The sequence below is a fragment of the Diuraphis noxia genome, unplaced genomic scaffold, assembly GCF_037042655.1.
Source record: "Diuraphis noxia isolate RWA-SAM2 unplaced genomic scaffold, SU_Dnox_SAM2 contig0002, whole genome shotgun sequence".
Classification (NCBI taxonomy): Eukaryota; Metazoa; Arthropoda; class Insecta; order Hemiptera; family Aphididae; genus Diuraphis; species Diuraphis noxia.
The window spans coordinates 13,556,133-13,578,492 of NW_028301712.1; the positions used below are offsets into that span (position 1 = coordinate 13,556,133).

Genomic DNA, 22,360 nt, shown 5'->3' on the forward strand with positions numbered 1-22,360 from the left:
TTCGAAATGTATACATTTCAAATAGACAAGTATAGTGTATACCCAATTAATTAATCTTTACTGCATGACCTTCGGATGGTTATTGAAAAAGGAATTTTGAAGATAAGTTAAATTTATCTTACAACAATAATTGTTATCGATATAATTGTTTACTCGGACATGTTCTTTTACAATTATCAAATAAAAATTATCGAAAAATATCAAGTGGAGAGTGGAGACATATTTGTAGGAATAGTATTTCTGTTGCATCAAACGTGTTAACATTGAGTAATTTTACTATAATAATTTTACTTGAATAATCCGGATACTCCGGATAAACCGTGAAATCCGGATTTGACAAATCCGAATAATTCGGATTTTTGAAATCCGGATATGCCCACCACTACTTAGTATAACTTCCTATTTCCAGCAAACTGTACATAATACAATATTTCCCTAATTCCCGTGATAAATAATATAACATTTTATTGAAAATCGATTCACCTTAATTTTGACCGCTTACTTATTTAGATACCGAATAGTTTATTTTTTATTCTTTGACAAAGAACAATGAAATTTAAAAAAATAATAATAATTTTATGAAACCTTTAAGTGATACGAAAAAAAAAATGTTGTAGCTATTTTCATAGTTTTAATATTAACTTTTCAATAGATGATTTTTATTAATTTGTATATTTTAAGTCTTACTATTAAACATCGATAACCACTTTTAATCTTTCATTGACAAGTATTTTACTTTTTACTCGATGAGTCATTCATATATAATAAGAATATTATAATACAAATTAATTTATTTTATTTTATTAATCAATTTTATTATTCACATTAATTTGCATATATTATTATTAATCATATTTCAAAAAATGTTTTGTATTTAACTTTTTAGCCGAGGGGAGAGGACTAATTGTCCAACCCATATTATGTTCAATCGTTTCATGCATTCAAATCTACCGCCGTTTAGTGGGCAATTGCACCACGCTCGGCCACCTTCAATGTTTGTCAACCTGACACCCTCGTCACCAGAGTTCGGATAACGAAGCGTCCACCGCCGCCGCCGTATCGGTCGTTGTCGATTGTTACGTACCTACGTGTTCCCGGCTCCGTTTGCTCCGTCGCCATTATTATGTTGTTGTTAACGGTTGCTCTTGCGGTTTAAAACGTACGTTACAAAAGGAAAAAGTGTGCTCTTCTTTTTATCTTGTATTTCCACAACTGTCTTTCATTAAAAGAGTTCGTGGATATATCGACCTTCAAAATCGTTGCTCAACGTGAATGACCATTCGCTTGTGAATGTTGGCCGACAACTTGTTGCTCCACTCGTAGTCACATGCTCGTGAATATGACGCAATTTTATTGTTCGTTATTCCGTGGTGTCAAAACTGTAACGTGGCAGCACCTTAGTCCAGCGGTCTATCATTGCCTTAAGTCTTCGTTCGTCGTTGCTGTCACCGTTGTTCATCTTGGCGGTGTTCCTCGTACCTGGTAACTTAGTGACCTTAAATAATATACTGTGTTATTTTAATAATTTCTTTTGTTTACATATTATTTAAATAATGACGATATTCAATCGTTACGCGAATTCATTGTTATCACTTGAAAAATTACGTCTGCCGGTCCCACAAATTAAAATAATATTTGGCGGGAATTATTTCTTATTTATGATAATCATGGTTAAATAACATTTATTTACTGTTATTTACCCTTGCAAAAGTAATGAATAAATACCTACTTTGAGGAAATGCATGGAACATCACTCAATAAAAACATGAGACTAATGGAAACATAAAAACCTTAGTTATTGAAAATTGAAATGATGCATTACCAGATGAAGCGGTAAGCTGTTTAATCCGAACTACATTATTTCATTGTATTGTTACGTTCCGACTGAACGTCGATTCATACATCAACGTAGAGATGAAATACTGATGTATACAATGTAATAATGTCTTTATTTTCACAATTTATTAAAACTTGATACAAAAATACAATTTATATACTATAAAGGTGTTTGTGAGCGGTGTTACGACGTTACTCTAAAATATTGTTTTAAATGACAATGAGTGGTTTTACGACCTGCATCTAAGCGTCTTAAACTCTTAAATGTCCCTAACCATCTAGTTCAAATTTAAGAACCATCTGGCTCACATTTTAGAAACAATCTAGCTCACATTTTAGAAACCGTCTGGCTCACATTTTAAAAACCCTCTAACGATCTCTTGTCGTGGCCTCCCTTATGGCCTTATATATGCTCGTGTCCGTAGGAGTAAGTGGTCGTACGTGGTGGTGAAATCTGGCACAAGGCAGAATTTGAGTCTCCTGGTGTAATTGGTTATTCTGTTACAGATTCTGTTAACAGATTCACATTCATTCTTAATAACAGAGACTTTTTCCGAGAAGAGATGTGTGACAATGCTTTTATAGTTTAATTATCTAGTCTGGTGTTCAATACGCTTTTTACAATGACCTCAGCATGCTATTTTATATTAATTGCCTACTTAGTTATATCATCATTTAGTAGAAACGTACACTATGTTTTGTATATTAATAGGGTACGTAACACCTCCCTTCCAAAAAGAAGATTTCCTGGCTGCATCCGAGTTGGGTCCCGAATTATTTTAGGTACTACCTACACTAGTTGGGTCCCGGATTTTTGTAGGTACTATACTGGTTGGCAAGGGCGTCCTCAGGGGAGGCAAGTAGGGGCATCTGCCCCTCCCATGGCTTTTTATGGGTTAATTATCATAATCACTATGTACTATGTAGTATAAAATATCACAAAATAAATATTTTTTTAAATTAAAAACATTTTTTGAAACAATGAGTAATCCGCGATTACCATCACGCGCACCTGACCTCCAAGACAGCACTATCTACTAGTATATTTTGTAGGTAAGTCGTAATAAACTTGTATGCATTAGTAACTATTTCAACTATTTGGATCAATCTACTTTTATTTGTAACCTTAAAATCATTGTCATCATTGGTGCACCCGAGCTACGGTTTAAATATATTCAAAAGAATCTAACTTCTTCCCTGAATATAGGTATTTTACTGTTCATTACCAATCTCGTTACATATTTGGACACTTATTTAATATTTTTTTTATTTTATATTATTTTATTATATATTCAATTATTTATTTTAGCCGACAATTTGTTATGTGGATCTTTGTCATCGGTTTTCGATGCACTGTTTCGACTTATATATTATGTGAATATTTAGTAGAATCTCGTGATTTCACTGGTATCATTGGCTATAAATACTAAAATACTATACTAGTATTTATAATCATTAATCAATATTGGTATATTTGAATTTTGCGTAGCTATTTTTAATGTGTATTAATTATGTTTAACCGAATGACGACGGCAATACTGAACAATGCAGCGCAGCGGGGCTATTTCCAATAATAATAATTTAAAGTCCACAGGCCTCTTTAATTTTATTTAATTTTTTTTTTTTTTTTTTTTCATAACCTACCATAACTGTAAGTCTGTAACTAATGGCCATATAGTTGCCGAGTTTATTGTATCAATAAAAAAAAAAAAAAAAAAAAAAGTATAATATAATAATATAATATTATTTGAGTTGTTACTAATTGTCGAAAAAAATAATAATATTGATTTGTTTTAATAATATTTAAATAACCGATTTCAACAAATAGTTGACCTACCAAATGGGTTTTTTATTTATTTTATAGAAGCTACAAACATTTAATTTTATAAATAACCTAAACTTATCAAGTCAATAATTACATTTTATTTATTTAAAAAAAATGCATTTGTTAAGATAAAGTTGCACGTTACTTGATTAAAATTAATACTGTAAGATTAAGTTCCAACACTTCCGACTATATTAACACTTAACGACTTAACAGACTTAGGACTGCCTATAATCTATTTTGACCACAGCTATGGTTAAAAATGTTTTTTACATTTTTTTATTTTTGTTTCTTTTCCATTAAAATATAAGTTATTAGAATTTTATGAAAAATAAATCACTTTTGAGTTGGTAAAAATATAAAAAAATGTTAAAAACCAAGTATATAAATACATATTATGTAATATAAAATATATAGCCATATAGGTGTAAGTGAAAAAATATTAAAAATGTTAAAATAATTATATGATATAAATACAAATAAAATAATATTTTTTGAAAAATCACATGTGTTGGTAAAAATGTATACGACATTAATTTAAAAAAATCAAATTGATTGATTATTCCTGCAATTTTTTTTATTCATATTGTCATCTATAAACTTTGTAAAAGTAATGTCGTATATATTTTTTACCAACACACAAGTGATTTTTAAAAAAATATTATTTTATTTGTATTTATAACATATAATTATTTTAACATTTTTCAGAAGTTAGAAGCCATAGAAATGTGGATATGGAGAAGACTGTTAAAAATCAGCTGGACAGAAAGGAAAAGTAACGTAGATGTATTAAACCAAGTAGGAGAAAAAAGAATCTTATTAAACACCATAAAAGAAAGAAGTGGAAAAATGTTCGGTCATCTACTTAGACATAATTTGTTTATGACAAATATATTTGAGGGACGAATAAATGGTTACAAAGGAAGAGGCAGACCGAGGAAAGCATACATAGAAGAAATGATAAAACAAGCTGGCTGAAGTCGATATATAGAAATGAAAATTGTCTTTTAATAGAGAAGAATGGAAAGTCAGATTTGCAACGACAAGGCAAGGCTTTTAGTAGAGAAGAGAAGAAGAATATTTTTTCACTTACACCTATATGGCATGATAGCTATATTTATATTATATAATATATATTTTTATACTTGGCTTTTAACATTTTTTATATTTTTACCAACACAAAAGTGATTTATTTTTTATACAATTCTAATAACTTTTTAATCGAAAAGAAACAAAAAAAAAACTGTAAAAAACATTTTTAACCATACCTGTGGTCAAAATAGATTATAGACAGTCCTAAGTCTGTTAAAATGGGAAGGAAAATGTTAGTATAGTGTAGTACTTACCAAAAAATATACAAGAATTAATATTGTAGCTAAAATAATTCAGGACCCAACTAGTAAAGTAAGAGTAACCATAAAAATAAGGGACCGAACTAGTGTAGTACCTGTAAAAATCCGGGACCCAACTAGTGTATTACCTGCGATTAGCCCCTAGTACTTGGGACCCAACTCGGATGCGCCGGATTTCCTGTTTAAGGTTAAAATTAAGCAGAAATCTTTAAAATTCATAATAGGTATGATTAACAATAATTGATTAATAATTGGGTTAGAAGTTACAATATTTTGTTTATACTAAGTGTTAAAATATTAGTCATGTAATTTTATATAAAAGTGGTTTACAGTAAATTTTTTTACATGTAACAATAATGCTTATAAAAAATAATTACAATATATATATATATATATAAATACATTCTTTTTTTCTTTTTTCTTTTTTTTACATAATCATATGCTCGTCCTTATAACCTATTGGATTTGGTATTAATTTCTAATTTGGAACATTGTCTATTTTCTAAGCATAAGTTGTTTTACCTTTTTATTCGTAACCTTTCTTTTTGACACGGTTCGCAATATTTTTATATACTCAATAACATCTTCCTTTAAACCCTTTTAAACCCTTCCAGTTAAATTGTGTTTTAATTTTCTTTATTGTTCTATGTATTCTCGCATGTTCGCCGATTCTAGAATCGTGACATTGTTTAAAAATTATTAATTTCTCTTCGTCGCTGAATTCTAATTTCGAACAAATAATTATGGTTTTATCCGTGTTTCGAAACACGTGTCGAATCATAGCCCGTATTTGTGACCATTCGAGTTTATCGTTAAATCCTAACTTATTTATCTAATGAGTGTTTATTGCATAATAATTTTAAATTTAATAATGATAAATAAATGTTTTCGTATGTAGCTTTTTGCTTATTTTTGTTTTTCGTTGTTAAAAATATTATGAACCTATTGTTATTTACAAAGTAATTTACGTCACCTACGGATTTACTAGGTGTTAATGTTTTATTGTCTCCGTATTCCTGTTTCAGTTCGTAATTTATTCCTGACATGAAGTTATAATGCCGTGATATTTCCGACACTATATGATATTCAGCAGGTGATTCTATTAGATTACCATTTACTTCCTGTATGTTTTTATTTGTTATAAGCTGTGTCTCGAATTTGTTTAAAAATACTGGATAACTTTTGCTTTTTACTTCATCAATAGTATACATTCTCGAAAACGCATCCACGTTTGCATTTTGAACTCCGGGTTTATATTTAATATCGTAATCGTATTCTTCCAATAGAATTCGCCATCGTGCGAGTTTTGATAGTGGGTATTTTAAATTAAACAGCCATGAAAGTGCGCGATGATCGCTTAATATAATGAAATATGGTCTAAATTTTTTTACTGCAAATATAATAGCTATACATTCAAGTTAGGTTATGCTATAGGTAATTATGTTCACTTTTATTTAAAGTTTTAGATGCATATACAATAAAATCTTGTGGCACTTCCCCTGGTGATTATATTTGACCGTTACGGCCTTTGTATTACATAATTTTTGAAATATTTCTTCTACGCGGTTATTATATGAACAAATTGTTTCATTATTTTTTTCTTTTTTTTTATAATGTTTAATTCTATTTGTAAATTTGCAGCTCCTTATGGGGTTTCGAATGCATCTAGTAATAACTTTTTCATATATCCCCATTCCTTTATTTCTCGATACCTTGTTACGTTAAAAGCCCTATCAGTTAATTTGGTAGCCGCTATCATTTTTAACATAAAAGGATGTTGTTCCGCACCCACTGTATTTATTATTACCTCGCATGCACTGAAAAATGGGTATATCTCAGTTTGCCCTGAATAGGTGGAAATTAATTTAATTGCGTCGATGGCGCTTAAAGATTTTATAACTTCACTGCTTCCTGTCATTTTATTTTTTACTATTCTTTTTGTTGGTATATATTCAGTATAAATGGTATTTTTATTACTACGTAGACCTGTACGAGTTGTACTAGTAGCAAGACTATTTTCAAATGCTTCTATATTAATTAATCTTAAACTATTATTTAACAATTCGCTAGTTATTGGGTCGTTTTTTATTTCTTTATTATCGCCTTCACTAAATATTTCCGCGGCAATATCGTCTAAATTTTCTACTAAATCAGTTAATTCTAAATCATCAACTATTTCATTATTATTTTCATTTGCTACTACTTCTATGCTATTATCGTCTTCAATTATTTCAAATTGTTCTATCTAGCGTTTCCCTAGCTATTGCTTCGAATTCATCGGGATTCGTGCTAATTAATATCTATTTATTATTACTAAAAAAATTACTAATACCTATCTCATATACTTAATTATAATTATACTTATTTATTTGTTATTTGATTTATTACTTATCCTTATTTACCTAATAATATAATATCTACATCTATATATATAAAAATTTTATTTAATATAACCCCTTTATTTATCTGCTTCACTATAACTTTAATAAAATTTCAATATACTCTTCAATATAATTTTCATCTAAAACTCTCAATATAACTTCAAATAAACCTCAATATAATCTTTTTAATATAATCTCAATATAATCATCACTATAATCTCAATAAAACTTCAATATAATCATCAATATAATCTCATTTAATAATCTCAATAAAACTTCAATATAATGTAATTTAATAATCTCAATAAAACTTCAATATAATTCCCAAAAAATCTCATTTATAATCTCAAAAATAAAAAATAAATTCCTACCAACAATGGACCAATAGACCAAAGGAGACGGTTATAAAATTTATGCTTACAATACTGCTGTATTCATCCCGTAGCTTGATCTTCTCGCCGTTTGTCGAGTTTTAACAAAATGAGCTCGATTTCTCCAGAGTTGTTGGAAAGACGTCTTCTTCCAATAATGATTCACGTGAGTGAAGTTGCCTCTGTTGTCTGAAGTTGACGCAATCCAAAATATTTATGGAAAATATTTCAGCTGTTCTGTCTCGTTCTTGGAAATCAAACCCTGTCCACAGCGCCAATTTTCTGTTACGTCCCGACTGAACGTCGATTTATACATCAACGTAGAGATGAAATACTGATGTATTCAATGTAATAATGTCTTTATTTTCACAGTTTATTAAAACTTGATACAAAATTACAGTTAATATGCTATAAAGGTGTTGGTGAGCGGTGTTACGACCTTACTCTGTGTTTTAAATGACATTGAGTGGTTTTACGACCTGCCTCTAAGCGTCTTAAATGTCCCTAACCGTCTAGTTCAAATTTAAGAACCGTCTGGCTCACATTTTAAAAACCTTCTAACGAGCTCTTGTAATGGTCTCCCTTGTATATGCTCGTGCCTGTAGGAGTAGGTGGTCGTACGTGGTGGTGAAATCTGGCACAAAGCAGAATTTGAGTCTCCTGGTGTAATTGGTTATTCTAGTCGATTCACATCCATTCTTAATAACAGAGACTTTTTCCGAGAAGAGATGTGTGACAATGCTTTTATAGTTTAATTATCTAGTCTGGTGTTCAATACGCTTTTTACAATGACCTCGGCATGCTAATTATATTCATTGCCTACTTAGTTATATCATCATTTAGTAGAAACGTACACTATGTTTTGTATATTAATAGGGTACGTAACAGTATGTTACTTTTAAATATAAAAATTAAATAAATACCTACTAAATTAAATTATACAATGAATTATAAGTGTAACAATCAATACAGTTTTGTAAAAAAAAAATTAAAATAGGTATAATAATGAATTTATTTACATTGTTAATACCATTACTTAAATTTAAAAGATTCATCCTACATCTGTATAACAAATATACAGTTATAATGTACTAATAAATAGTATTATAAGTTATAACTAAAAACAGAATAGTGAAATACAATATCGTATTTCTAGTTTGTACTAGGATAGTGAGGCTCAGATCTGATAACTGTTAAATTATTGAATTTATCATATAATATTTAATTTCATGTCCTTTTAGTTTTTACCAAGATAGGATGACGTATTCGTCAAGCACAATAAGCAGTTGCTGTTATACCATGTATTTAGCCATGCCCCAATAGTTCAGTGTGACGGGAATAGTAAAATGTATAATCTCAATGTTGATATTCTATTAAATATAGAATATTAATTTTTTTAAATTATTATTTGAAATAAAATAATATTTTATGCTTAAAAAATATTTTGTATTTAGCTTTTTAGGAATAAATTGTCCGCTTACGGTGTTTTTTCCTTAGATCATGTACATTTATATGATCTAAGATTTTTTCGAGGGAACCAATTTGTCCTAGATCCACCTCACAATCACAAGTCATATATTTCCAATTAGCAATTCTCTCGATTTATTTTTAACCCAATAAAAATATACTATTTACCAAAACCCAAATTAGAAATTGACCATAGTCGAGTGTTACTGTTCCCCTCAAGCAACACTGCCATTTTGATTTTGATTTTTACCATATTATGTTTATTGCAAATTATGTTTTACCAGTGGCGGCTCGTGTGCTCTGAAAGTGGAAGGGCGATATAAAATTGCTTATTTATGGAAAGTATCGAACACAAATAATATTAATAATAATAATTTATTTTAATCTGTTTAATAGTTTAATACATATAAATTATTAATTATTATATATATTTTAAATTGTCAACACTTTTTTATAGATAGAATTGATCAGGGTTACGACCGCACAAAGTAAATAATAAATACGCAAGTTCGGAATCCGTGTATAACGGCCAACGGGTGATTAAAATCATCGCCCCGGCGGCAGTACTATTATTGTGTTCCCCCTTCTTAGTTTTTGTATTCCAACCATAGTAATGACGAGCGACTTTTAACATCGCCCAAGCATCGCATGTGCTGCTCGCCGGTCCCGGCAAATTGTTATTGGTTATCGATTCTCAGAAGCTACAGCGTCGAATGATTTATTTTTAAATTCCCATTATCTGATAATGTTTTCATAATATGTATTAGTGTAAATGAAGGAAACACAATTTTTATTTTTGACAATATACTAAAATATAAATGAGAAATTTAATATTTAACTTGTAAATCGGTGATAAATGATAATTCTAGAAGGGCGGGAACGATCGCCCCATCGCCCCTTTCTACGAGCCGCCACTGTGTTTTACAGACTGTGTTCGAACACCGACACCTTTTGGCGTGCTTTGAACGTTCGCGACAGTTCAGGTAACAGTCCGAGCAGCAAGTCACGATCCTCTCCGCGGACCACACTGTGCTCCCCACCAACCAGCATAGTCATTATACTTGTTGACTGATCGCCAATCGGTCCTTTGTTACGTTGTTGTCATGCCCGAAGCCTCGGTTATTTGTATGGTTTCCACAAAAACCACGTGTTCTTGTCTGAGTTCGTTTTGCTGTCGATTTTCTTAACATATATTATTTGATCATTTAAAATAAAATTTATGAATACCGTTTTATAACTGTATTACATTATAAGTTATTAAATTCATTTTGTAAATGTAATCAAGTAAATAAATTTATACTTAGACTTTGTAAAAAAAACATCTGCATGATGTTGTGCATGCACTATTAATTTCCTAAATAAGCACATTTCAAATAGGTTTGTATAGAGTGAATTAATTATTTGACTACTGATTTTATCATTGATTAAATAATAAATTAGAATTATAAATAATTTTTAAATTAAAATAAACGAATGTAGAAAACTAATTATTAGAATAAATTCCAGTCCACAGGTAACAAAATATTCCAATTTCTAGTTTATGCCTGCAACATCATGTTCCAAGAATGTGGCATGCTTACACCACCTGTAATTTATTAATTAAATATGGTTTTTTTTTAAGGGGCTGAAATATGCTTAATATCGGGCTTAATATTTTACGAGGATAAAATTTAAATAGGTAAATCAAAAAAACAGTAGTAATATAAAGAATGTGAATGTATTTTATTACATAACTTAAAATTATTATCATAAATTAAAGATATCATGATAAACGTATTATTCATTTACAATAATCATTAAATTTTTCTGAAAAATATTGATCAAAATTGTTTGCAACAAACCTGAAAACAAAAATTGTTTACAAAATATGTATCAATAAATTATTTCAAAATATTGCCTAAACTGGCTCTAACGACAGCGACCAATATGTTAACTGAATTTTGAATAAACATAGAATACTAACAAAAACTCTTTTTCAGCCAGTTTAAAATTTAAATATGATTAGCTTGCGGGCAAACTGATTGAAAATCAAAATAAACTATTTTAAAACTATTTAAGTAACCTTTTCACTTAACAATTTCAACTTATCACCATTTACATTAAACAGTCAAACTATTCCAACTGCCTGCCTAAGGATGATAATCCCATGTTAATAAACATTTTTTAGTATCCAATTTAATTACTATAATTGTTGTTACTGTAAAGATATTTTATAGTTTTAATAAATAAATAAATAAATATATATTTACCAGGAAATTACTTAAATGTATGAGTAAAAATTCCTTAGTGATAATATTATGTTTATTTTTTAGTAAACTCTTAAATAAAAAACACAAATAATAAACTGCAGTATTTCATATTTCATATTATATAGTTCATCATAATTTTAGGTTAATACTTACTTCATAAATGTTTCAAATCGTTTAACAAGATAAACTGTATCCGACTCGAAATAAGAATAGTTTGCCACAATTTCAGGAAGTAAAACTGAAAAACAAAATATTATATAATTACATAATTTTATGTGACTCTATACAAAAATTTCAAAAACCTATCAATTCTTTTTTCTTTGCATAACCATCGCATAAGCGTGCACAACTTTTGTAATTTTTGTAGCAATATTTATTGTAGTAAAAGAAAAAACACAATATATAGATTATGAAAAGCACGCCTGAAAACCGGAAGTTGCCATCATTAATACTTGGCTAGCGTATATGAGCAGCTTCTAAGTATCAGGCACAAAAGATAATACCTATCTTATTTTTCCTTCTTGAAACCGGGAACGGGTGGGAACTGTTTAGCACAATACTGCCACCCAAGATAATACCTATCTAGTATGAATAGTATGCAACCCTTAAAATAAATGTTATTAATGTTAATTATTTGTAATGACTTTCATTTCAGTTAATACGGTTATTAAATCAAGAAAACTTAGATAAAATATTACTCAGAAAAAATGAAAAATAGTTTGTTTATTTCTATGAAGTTTTTTAATATTATCCACTATTCTGCTCTATACAAGTAATTTTTTAATGTTTATATTTTTGAATTTCCGGTTAGTAGTTTGTTCCTTTGGTAAAAAAGATTGCTTATCTTGTGCTATTCTACAATAATTAATGTCTTTGATACTTTTCTCATCACTCCTGATTACTTCTGAAGTATGCATTTTTTATGTGGGGGAAGGGAATGATGGGATATCAAATCAACCCTTCACTTTCTATAATTAGCATATTCCACCTCCATTTTTTGAGTATCAGTGAAAAGTGATAATGGTATGCAAGGCTGGGCATTAACGAGTTAGTAAGTTAAAGTTAAGTTACTTTTAACTAAGTTAATTAACAACTTACTTTTTTTTAGAAATAACTTCTAACTTAACGAGTTACATTTTTTTCCAAGTTATTCAGTAACTAACGAGTTAATTAATTTTATTGGCACGGTAAGTTAATGTTTTTCCTAAACCACTAATTTAAAATAAATTCAATTTTGCACAAATTTATTTTCTAAAAAAAATCTGAAATCTTAAATATATATTAATTAATAATTATTAGACAATAATTTATAAAAATAATTATCATATGACATATTGCATATTCACAGAAAATATTATACAACTATATAGTATATTATAAACCGAAATGTTATACGGGTAACCTCGTCATTAATAAAAGAAAAATATAACAATTATTTAGGTACTCAGTATCCCGCCATACACGGTTATAATATTTATAGACTCATTAGTCATTACCTAATCATTATTCATATTATTACTTATTATTATATATTATACAGTCATAGAATTACAGAGATAACTTAGCCCGTCGGTGTAAATACCTGGGACAAAGACAAATTTTCAATAAACCACCCAATAAATGCGGGCTGTAATAGAATAGTGGAGTAGTGGACATAAAGTCATAAACAAAATATAGTCTGTTGAGTCTCGTATGTCTCGAGCCTGTCCCTTGTCGTCGAAAATTATTTTTCACATTTTAGCTTTTATAGTTACATACTGCTTTCTTTGAAACTTGAAAGTATTGTATTTTGAAATGTTTAATAAATTACCATGGTTTTTTTAAAATGATAGTTAAAGTATGAATGTTGAAAAGCTTAGTTTATGGTTGCATTATTTTACTTTTGATATTCATATGATATACCAAATGTAAAATACACCTCACTAGGACTAGGTATGAGGTAACTACTGTCTACTAAAATGGTAAAATACAATAATGGTTTGATTAAATATTGTATTCTTACTATTAATTTAATAATATATTTATATATTGTGTAACCAAGTAATTATATTCTAATAAACAATATTTAGTATAGTTGTGGATCATTTACATTAACAAATACATAACAGTTATTTTATTATTTTATTGGATTTCGTCATTGATTAAAGTATAATATACAAATATAAGTACCTACAGTAAATAACTTTATTACATACATTTATTTAAAATGTTTAAGACATTTATTGAATTTGTTAGCTTAAAAACAGGTAGGCAGGTATAATTATTAATTTTATACTAAAAAAAAGTAACTTAGTTACTAAAAGTTACTTTTATTTTCTAATTAACTTGTAACTTTTGCAAGTTAAAAAAAATAGAGGTAACTTTTAAATTTAAACTTAACTAACATTTTTCTATATTATCTTAAAGAGTTAAAAAAAATAGTTAACTTGCCCAGCCTTGATGGTATGTATAAATTAACTTTTAAATGAATGAGTAATGGCAAGCTGCTTGTTGTAACTCATAAAGGCAGATAAGAACCTTTATAAAGAAAATAGATATAATTAATAGACCAATACAATAGTCTTATGTATGCCTGTTCATGGTAGATGTTTTACGTGTTAATATTTTTTAGTATCTATTATTTAAATCATAAAATATTTGTTATGATTTTTAAAGTCAGACTAAAAATAATATATGTTTATACAAACCAAATAATCGTATTAGATATGAAGGTCCATACACCAAATGCCAAAATTTTCTAGGATATAAGAAATCATTTACAGTAAATGCTTCACCATCATCTATATAGGTTTTCAAACATTCTGCTGCCTATAGACATGAACACAAAAATAACAATTATAAACCAAATAAATAGTCAAAATTTTATTCAATTTATCATATTTCTTTATTAAATCATATATTTATAAAAAAAAAACTAAAATCTCCGTATACAGTTTAAAAAGATTAGTATGTACTGATTAACTATGAATTATACTACCTTGAATTATGACATAGTTTGTACGCAACTATTCAAAATTATCTGAGTAAATAAGAATAAAATTTCAATTTTTATTGATTCGCATTAATGAATACCATTTGTCACGAGATTTATGAAAAATATAAAATAAAGCGTTGAATTAAGAATATTAGCAAAACATAGCACTAAAATTCTAAAATTCTTCAAATATGAAAAAATAGCAAAATAAAATTTCATATTTAGAGTCCGTGGTGCATTAAACAAATTTATAGCCCCTACTCTGCTATTTTTATCTCTATCCTATAATAAGAAGCAAATGCTATAAAATCTGAACCCTGCTTATAAATATTCTATAACAAAATGTTGCTAAAAGTCTTATATTTTAAATTATAGATTTTCTAAGACTTGACAATCTAAAACTCGGCATTCTGAAATTCGATTTTATAAAACATGCTCCCGAATATGAAAAATAGAGGAAACAGTATTGATTTTTTAATAATATAATAATAATATAATTATATATAGCGTATAAATATTTTGACAAATAATTATGCATATCTTTTAGGTTTATAATACAAAACACAAATTATAATATAGTATTTATTTATTCAATATAACCAACGCAGCAATAAAATGCATTTACAATGGGCTTTTATGAGCCACTATATACACGGCGCTGAGTTTAGAGATTGGAACTATGTTGGGGTAAATTTTGACTAGCAGGATTCGTGACCTATAGTATAGATGAGAAGGTTACGGTCGTTCTTTCGTGGGTCGAAGTTTTTATAGTCGTCTTAAGTTATAAGGGAAGATCAGGTAAACAGATTTTAAATTTTTCAGTGAGAATAAGCTAGTAAAAACATTGTGTATACTAAAAATACTGTAAAAATCAAACTTAGTAATATCTATATTCTATACTGAGTACTTCGGAATAATTCGTTGGTGAAGAGAAGACGGAATTAAAATATGAACACTGAACAGATGAGATTTGCTGAGTGTTTTTCATTTTCGCCAGTAGTGTCATCGAATATGACAAATTCAGGGATCAATCTACAACTACATCGATGAATTCTAACAAACAAATTTAATAACATTAATAGGATTCTTGTGAAGCAGTGAAGTGAAATCGTCGTAGGAAAGAGAATTGTTTAGTGTGCAGGGTTATCAGTAGATTTCAAAGGTGGATGTACCATTTTTACGGAACACTATAGATACTACCTTAAGAGATTAATTACATTAACAAAATGTTTAAATGGTTTTTAATTTTTCTGTGTATTTTATTAAGCTTTATAATATTAGTGCATTAAATCGTACTTTAAATATATTTTTCTTGTTTATTGGGCATTTAAATAATCCACGCAATTTTTATAACTTAATCTGACATTTATATTATACCAAACGATTGTTATAAATTATAACTACATCTAATTCGAGAGTAATTACATAATATTAATAAATTCGTTGATTATAAAAACTTAGTACTAAAGATATATCATATACAAATACACAATTATATATATTTTTTTAATTATACAAGGATTAATAGGCTCATAATTGAATACAGCTTAGAGCTGTATTAACACATTGGCTACCAGACTTGATTTTAAAAATATTTTTTTTATTTACGATGAGTATCACCCGTGACTCTCAAAAAATATAAGTTTTCTTGGTTATTGAATTCTACATAACTTTAAGAAAACGAAATACCTGAGAGTTACCAGCAACTCACACGATACACACATAATGACGATTTGTGAGTCCCCCGTGACTCTCATGGTACATAACCAGAGATCGTCAAAATTATGTCTATTGTATCATGGTGTGAGACACCCGTGATACTCATGGTAGCCAACGTGTTAAGAGTGACAAATATTTTTCATTCATTGTGACTCAACTATAAGGTAATAGAAAATAAGTAATACATTATATTCTAAAAGTCTAAAATTAAGATAATAATATAATATGATCTTCCAAAATATTACTTAAAGTTGAGAAACATATTTTTTTCTGAGTAAGTTTAAGATGATGCATGATGTATCCTAAATTTTGTGGTAAGAAAAAGGCAAAATCCGGTCAAAATAATATAGATTTCTAAGCTCAAATGTTTTACCAATCCAACATTTACATTTATAATTTATCCTATACTATTTAATATATATCAATGGTTTCCAAATTTTACATATTAGCGTAATTCAATTAAATTTCAGCAGATGCAAAACTGGGCGGTGGTAAACTCTCCCAATTTTTAAAAAATAGTAAACTCTCCCGGGTTAATATCATGTTTACCTGAAGTAAATGTGTAAACCCTCCCGGATCAAAATTATGTTTACCTAAAGTAAATGTGTAAACTCTCTCGACTCCCGGGTTAACTTTATAATTACCAGTAGGAAGTATGTAAACTCTCCCGAGTTGTTTAAAATGTTAAAACATTGTTTTTAGGAAAAAAAAAAGATTCCCTAATTTTTTTTTAAATCCGTATGTTCTTATTATCAAAAAGAATAATTTTTATATTTTTATGTATATTTTGAATTTGTATCTTATATTCGTATCATTATTATTATTGACTACTTTTAAAAGAAACTTAAATGTATATTAGATTTTTTGAAATTGTATTTTTTATTGTATTTTGACTATAAAATTATATCTCATAGCAGCTAAAGACATTAATTTATATTGTTATTATATATGATTGACTATTTTTAAACGCAACTTAAATGTATATTAAATTTATTTTATGATTTTTACTAGACCCGGTAGAGTTTACATATTTCCCTTAGGTAGTACAGGAATAAACCAGACTACCCGAGAGAGTTTACACGTTTCCGTCAGGTAGTACTGGAGTAGAACAGGGAGAGTTTACAATCGCCCGCAAATCTTTTATACACCTAATAATAATCGTGATGATCTTTGAACTACTGCAATAATACCAAAGGTGCAAGTGCACCATCGTGCATCCCCCGTAATTTCGTCACTGATTTTACATTTTTGATTTTATAATATTGCATATCTTGCAATATACCATAAAGTGAAAAATTAAAAAGCTTCAAATCAACATTGTTAAACCTGTAACTTACTATAATATATTCTAAATAAATTTGAAAAATCTGAGCAGCTTTGGAACTTAGCAACAAACCGACGGCAGCCAACGAGACTGCACATTCGCATACTACGAAACCTTTTTTTTTGTGAATTTTTTCAAACTTGTTCAAATAGGGTAAAAGTATAGTAGTTATTAGGATTTAAACGTTCAAGGTTTCTAAACATTAGAACATCTAATATCCCGTTATGATTGTCGGTTAGTTACCACTATCCAGTCAAAGCTATTAAGTTTGAATAATTCTTAAAATATTGATTCTTGATTAAATTTATGCTAAAGGGTGCTGATAAAGTGGTGCGAACCGCAAGAGGTTGAACAAATCGAATAGAATCAGAAGTCAAAATGACGAATTTTCTTATTAGATAATGTAGCTCATTTAATCATAATATCTCTAAATAGATCCATACATCATATATATGACATAAAAAAAGTATTTAGACTAATTAACTATTAATTATAAATTATAATAATTGAAACCCGATAGGAACCAACCATTGGTAACTTAATTATTCTGGTGAAAGGTAACTATCAACGTGTTAAAACAGTAATACTGGATATTAATTTTTTTTAAATTTATCTCTAATTTTGGATACAGTGTAAGCCCTGTAAATGTTATTGTAATTTCAAGATTGTATTAATTTGAATTTTTTATTACCTTTTTACACATACGATTTTCTTTCTCTGGTGGATACAATAAGCGTGAATGTATAAGAGCATTAAAGTACTGTATGATCGTTAAACCAATGGATGAATTGCTAAAACTAAAATTTAAATAAATAATTATATAAAATTTAAATAATGATAGAAATTATAGTATAGTTACATTGCTTCTGGATCTGAATTATTAAAATCTTGTATTAAACGATCAATAGTGAGTTTTTTTGTGAATTTTACAAACTAAAAAGAAACAAACCAGTAAAATTAAATTATTTAATCTATACTCTTATAAATTGTTACATACTCGTTTATTGTGCATAACCATATGAAAATCAAAAGCAATTCTGTTTCTTATGACATCCGGTACATTGATTTTTGGTATAACTGGAGCTGGGACAGTAAATGTAACATCTGTTCCTTCAATACTGGCTGCCATTTCAGCTTCTTCTCTAGCTTTGTCCATCTTCATATGAATTTCAATTATCTTTCTCATAACTTCTCTACATTCTTCACCATCATATGAGGAATCATCCGATCCAGTTTCTTCATCTACATCAGTTTCTTCATATTCTTGATTTCCATCATATGCGTCAAAATCTTCACCTTCAAAATCTTCACCTTCAAGTTCTTCAGCTTCAAGATCTTCACCTTCAGGGTCTTCAGCTTCAAGGTCTTCAGCATCAAGATCTCGAGCTTCATGATCTTCAGCTTCAGAAACTTCAATGGATTCAACATTTTCAGTTTCAGATTCTTCAACGTCTTCATTTTTTTCATCTTTTTCAGATCCTTCGACTTCTTTAATTGTTTCAATTTCTTCAATGGCTTTAGATCCCTCACGTACTTCAACAGTTTTAGTTTTTTCAAGTTCTTCAGTAGCATTTTCGACTTCCACGTGTACTTTAATTTCTTCATCAGCAGTTTTAGTTCTTTCTTTCTTTTCTTTAGCAGCTTCAATATTTTTGTTAACTTCCACATCATTAGTATCTAAAATGTCTTCAGTTGCTTCGTTCATTGATTTAATTACCCCTACTTTTTCAGGAATTTCTTCTTTTTTGAGAGCGTCTTTTTTTTTGGGTGTGTCTTCTTTTTTAGGAGCGTCTTTTCTTTTGGAGGTATCTTCTTTCTTAGGAGTGTCTTCTTTTTTAAGAGCGTCTTTTCTTTTGGGAGTATCCTCTTTCTTAGGAGTGTCTTCTTTTTTAGGAGTGTCTTCTTTTTTAAGAGCGTCTTCTTTTTTAGGTGTAGCATCTCTGTTAATAATGTCTTCTTTTATAGGATTATCGTCTTTTTTGAGAGCGTTTTCTTTTTTTGTAGTATTATATTTTTTAAGAGTATTGTCTTTTTTAGGAGTGTCTAATATTAAAGCGGTGTCTTGCTTTTTAGTAGTATCTTGTTTTTTAGCATTATCTTGTTTTTTAGTAATATCTTGTTTATTTATTTTGTCAATCACTTTGTTTTCTTCAATTGATTCAGCTGACTCTGTTATTACATCATTCTCAGTTACTATAGATTTATCAACTGATTTTGTTACTTTAGATTCTTCAATTTTAGAAGTAATGATTTTTGGAGGACGACCTTTTAAGAAAAAAACAATTCTTATAAATACTAACAACAAAGTATATAATTAAAAAAAAATTACCTCGTTTTTTTTGTTTTGGCTCTGTTGGAGATGGGACATTCACACTTTGATTTAATTCTGACGAAATTTCTGAATATTTCCGTTTTTTCCCTTTGATTGGAGGCGTTACAACATTACGTATTATTTCTTCTTTGACTATAGTGATAGAACGTTTTCCTCCACTCTTTTTTGTATTTGAACTATGTATTAAATATGCAAAACCCAAAATTTTTAATAACTCATAGTGATTGGATTACAACCATTTATAAAGCCCACCTAAAATGTTATCATATTTATTTATTATCTACTACTTTGTTCCCATTTATTATCATTATTATTAATCGGTATAATTCGTTCAAATCATGGACAAAAATAGATGGGCTAGAATCGAATTGGTTGGCGGGTGATGAAGAGCGGCCGCTTAAGATGATAGCTTGCGCGTGAAAGATGGATACAAAAATGCAAACAAAGTGCTATCTATATTCATCATAGCGCTATATTCGCACTTGCATCTATAACTATAGATAGTTTATATTTTGTCGTCAAGAGAGCCACTTACATATTACATATTACTATTGAAATTTTGTTGAAACCATTCAGTTCTCAACAAGAAACTAAGTTTGGGCAATTTAAATATACCTACAGTACACTAAGAATTTTATAATATTTATTGATAATCACTTTTGTTATTTTTATTTTTATTATTATTATTAGGTATATGTCAGTAGGTGTTTTTAAAATATTCAATAAAATATATCTTGACTTGTGAGTGACAAATATAAAAGTATTATGTTTTATTTTTTCCAAAAATAAAACTAAGGTTTATGCAAATAATAATTAAATTCTTACTGTATTTCTTTTAATGATGCCATTTTGTTCATGTTGGCAGCATTAACAGATAATACTCGATTATCGTCTACCCATTCTTCCCATTTACTATTCCACCCTTTGTAATGAATAAAATATTGTGCTTTACCATCATTTGCCTTCCTTCTTTTTAAACATTTTGCTTCATACAGCATTGGTCCATGATAACATAGCAAACTATCGCCTATTAAAAAATAAATATTTACTAAAATGTAATGACAATTATTTACTCTAACTAATACAAAACAATTTTAATTTAAAATAATTGGTATATTATATCATATTATATGTCATTCTTCTACTACTAAAGCCTGTAACATCTTGAAAACTTAATAAAAGATTTAATACATTTAAAAATTAAAATATATATTAACTATATTTAATTATAATTTATTAGTATTGATGTTATGCCTACAGTTTATAAGGAGGCAGTGCATATTTCATAATATACTTTTGCACAGTTGATAATTTATTTTATGGCTCATACCAATATATCAGTTACTTTTTAATCAATTCTTAAACCTAGCATAAACAAATAAAAATATTGGCCACTTTTAAGTCCTGTTAGTATTTACCAACTTTTATTGTCACAATTACGCACTATTATAATAGATACATATTATTATGACGGTTCATATTATTTCATACCACACAATGCACACAAAACTATGTCGGTAGACTGACAAAAATATTGATAGTGAAATAATCAAAATCGTATTACAATATATAATGTTCCTCGGTAAATACATCTCTGTATTACAATATGAAATAAATAATAATTATTATAAGTATAATTATTATAATTATAATAATTATTTATTTATAGATATTATTTAATGTGTTCAATGCATATCATTTCAGTATACTAGTCATAACTCTGATAAAAAAAATTGAAAAATTGAATTACCAATGCACGACTCAAGTGTACATATAAAATAACACTTACAGGAAACACTAACAAAATATGAATAGTTTCAATTATTATAATTCACAATGCTGGCCCAATTGTAGTGCATTTAATAATAAGATTCATATACAATGATAATTCACATCATTCTACATATGAGAACAATGTTAAAAGATTGTTTAAAAATGAATTATAAAACTATTATTTTTACTGGTTTAATATAGGTCTTTTACAACATACCTAGACCTACCCTACAACAAACCTCTATAGGATATCACTATACAATATTGGGAAAAAGTGATCAACATAGAAAGTAGCAAAAATCAATTCATCTATCATTGATGAAATATGTATATATATATATAGGGATCGCTTATAAAATTTAATAATTTATATTTACATAATACCTAAATACAAGTATACAACTAATCAATTTTAATATAATATGTATAATAATGTAGCCACCTAAGGTGTGATATAAGATACTTTGTTTTAATTTTAATTATCTCTTTTACTCAAAGAATAAATCATAATATATACTAATTACACCAATTTATAATATTTTCATCAACTTACCTTCTGCAAATCGATAGTTATCTGCTGCCATTATTTGCTAACAAATAAATAACAAATATGTAGAACCGTATAAGGTTGTAGTTCAAAATATAAGTATGTCAATACAGAAGATCAACCCTCAAGACGTGGAAAACCGCAAAAATACAGATTTCTCAATTTCTGTTATTACTGTTTAATAATGAGTATAGGAAATTTCGGGTTGCA

The 22,360-nt window shown here is 28.2% G+C and overlaps 1 protein-coding gene across 2 annotated transcripts; it reads right to left on the reverse strand.

Annotated features, from left to right (window-relative positions):
• Positions 1-10,930: 10,930 nt before the first annotated feature.
• LOC107162152 (uncharacterized) lies at positions 10,931-22,343 on the reverse strand. Of its 2 annotated transcripts, none has more exons than XM_089219458.1 (9): positions 22,157-22,343; positions 20,656-20,857; positions 19,828-20,006; positions 18,496-19,763; positions 18,358-18,431; positions 18,190-18,295; positions 14,169-14,289; positions 11,635-11,719; positions 10,931-11,073 (listed from the first exon to the last, which is right to left on the reverse strand). In XM_089219458.1, the coding sequence occupies exons 1-9, from the start codon at positions 22,185-22,187 to the stop codon at positions 11,013-11,015; spliced, it is 2,127 nt and encodes a 708-aa protein (XP_089075584.1). In that variant the 5' UTR covers positions 22,188-22,343; the 3' UTR covers positions 10,931-11,012. The 2 variants fall into 2 exon arrangements, with proteins under 2 accessions (XP_089075584.1, XP_089075585.1); XM_089219459.1 differs by lacking the exon at positions 10,931-11,073 and adding an exon at positions 11,107-11,550.
• Between the last annotated feature and the right edge of the window lie 17 nt (positions 22,344-22,360).